The sequence below is a fragment of the Penaeus monodon genome, chromosome 27 (assembly GCF_015228065.2).
Source record: "Penaeus monodon isolate SGIC_2016 chromosome 27, NSTDA_Pmon_1, whole genome shotgun sequence".
NCBI classification, from domain to species: domain Eukaryota; kingdom Metazoa; phylum Arthropoda; class Malacostraca; order Decapoda; family Penaeidae; genus Penaeus; species Penaeus monodon.
In genome coordinates, this window is record NC_051412.1 from 35,016,497 (window position 1) to 35,017,080 (window position 584).

The window sequence follows — 584 nt, forward strand, 5'->3', positions numbered from 1 at the left end:
TTATTTTTTTTACCATCTCATCTTATCCTCTTTTTCACTTTGATACTGAATATCTTGGTGCAAGCTGATGCTGAGTTTATTGTTATTTGTTTTGATCTTGCTTTCTTTGAACTAATAGTGTCTCACTTTCCAGTTAAGGAGGTTTACAGGCAACAGTAACACCTGAATGGGGAGGTGTAAATGCTTTAGCACCAAGATAACCAGACCACTATATTCTGTTGGCTTATGATCATCAAGTGAGCCCAACACATACAGAAAAAACAGAATAACACAAAAGGAGTTGCTTTCTTACAGGTTCTCTATCAGCCTGGAGGCTATACTCTAGGGTTCATGGCATACACTCCCACGCCCCTCGACCACATGAACACAGTGGGTCATGGGATCCTCGATCCCCCGCACTTGCACATGTCCCAGCTGGAGCCCTCAGGGATGAGACCAAGTGACCCTGTGCCCAACACCTACGATGGATTAAATCCTGCGGATCAGGAGGATTGCTTCAGGCAGCAGCTCAACTCTGTCACCGAAGGGATCGAAACCATTATGGTGAATGCACATTCGGTGGTGAGTTGTTTTTGGATCTCTTG

At 44.7% G+C, this 584-nt stretch overlaps 1 protein-coding gene across 7 annotated transcripts in view; it reads left to right on the forward strand.

Annotated features, from left to right (window-relative positions):
* Window positions 1-294: 294 nt before the first annotated feature.
* LOC119590805 overlaps window positions 295-584 on the forward strand; it is a gene marked incomplete at its 5' end in the record, with an annotated part of 14,711 nt that continues 14,421 nt past the window's right edge. For all 7 annotated transcript variants that reach the window (XR_005230291.1, XR_005230290.1, XM_037939535.1 and 4 more), the window contains 1 exon segment: window positions 295-561. Coding sequence is in view for 5 of the 7 variants with exons in the window: in XM_037939535.1 (XP_037795463.1) it covers window positions 295-561 (267 nt within the window).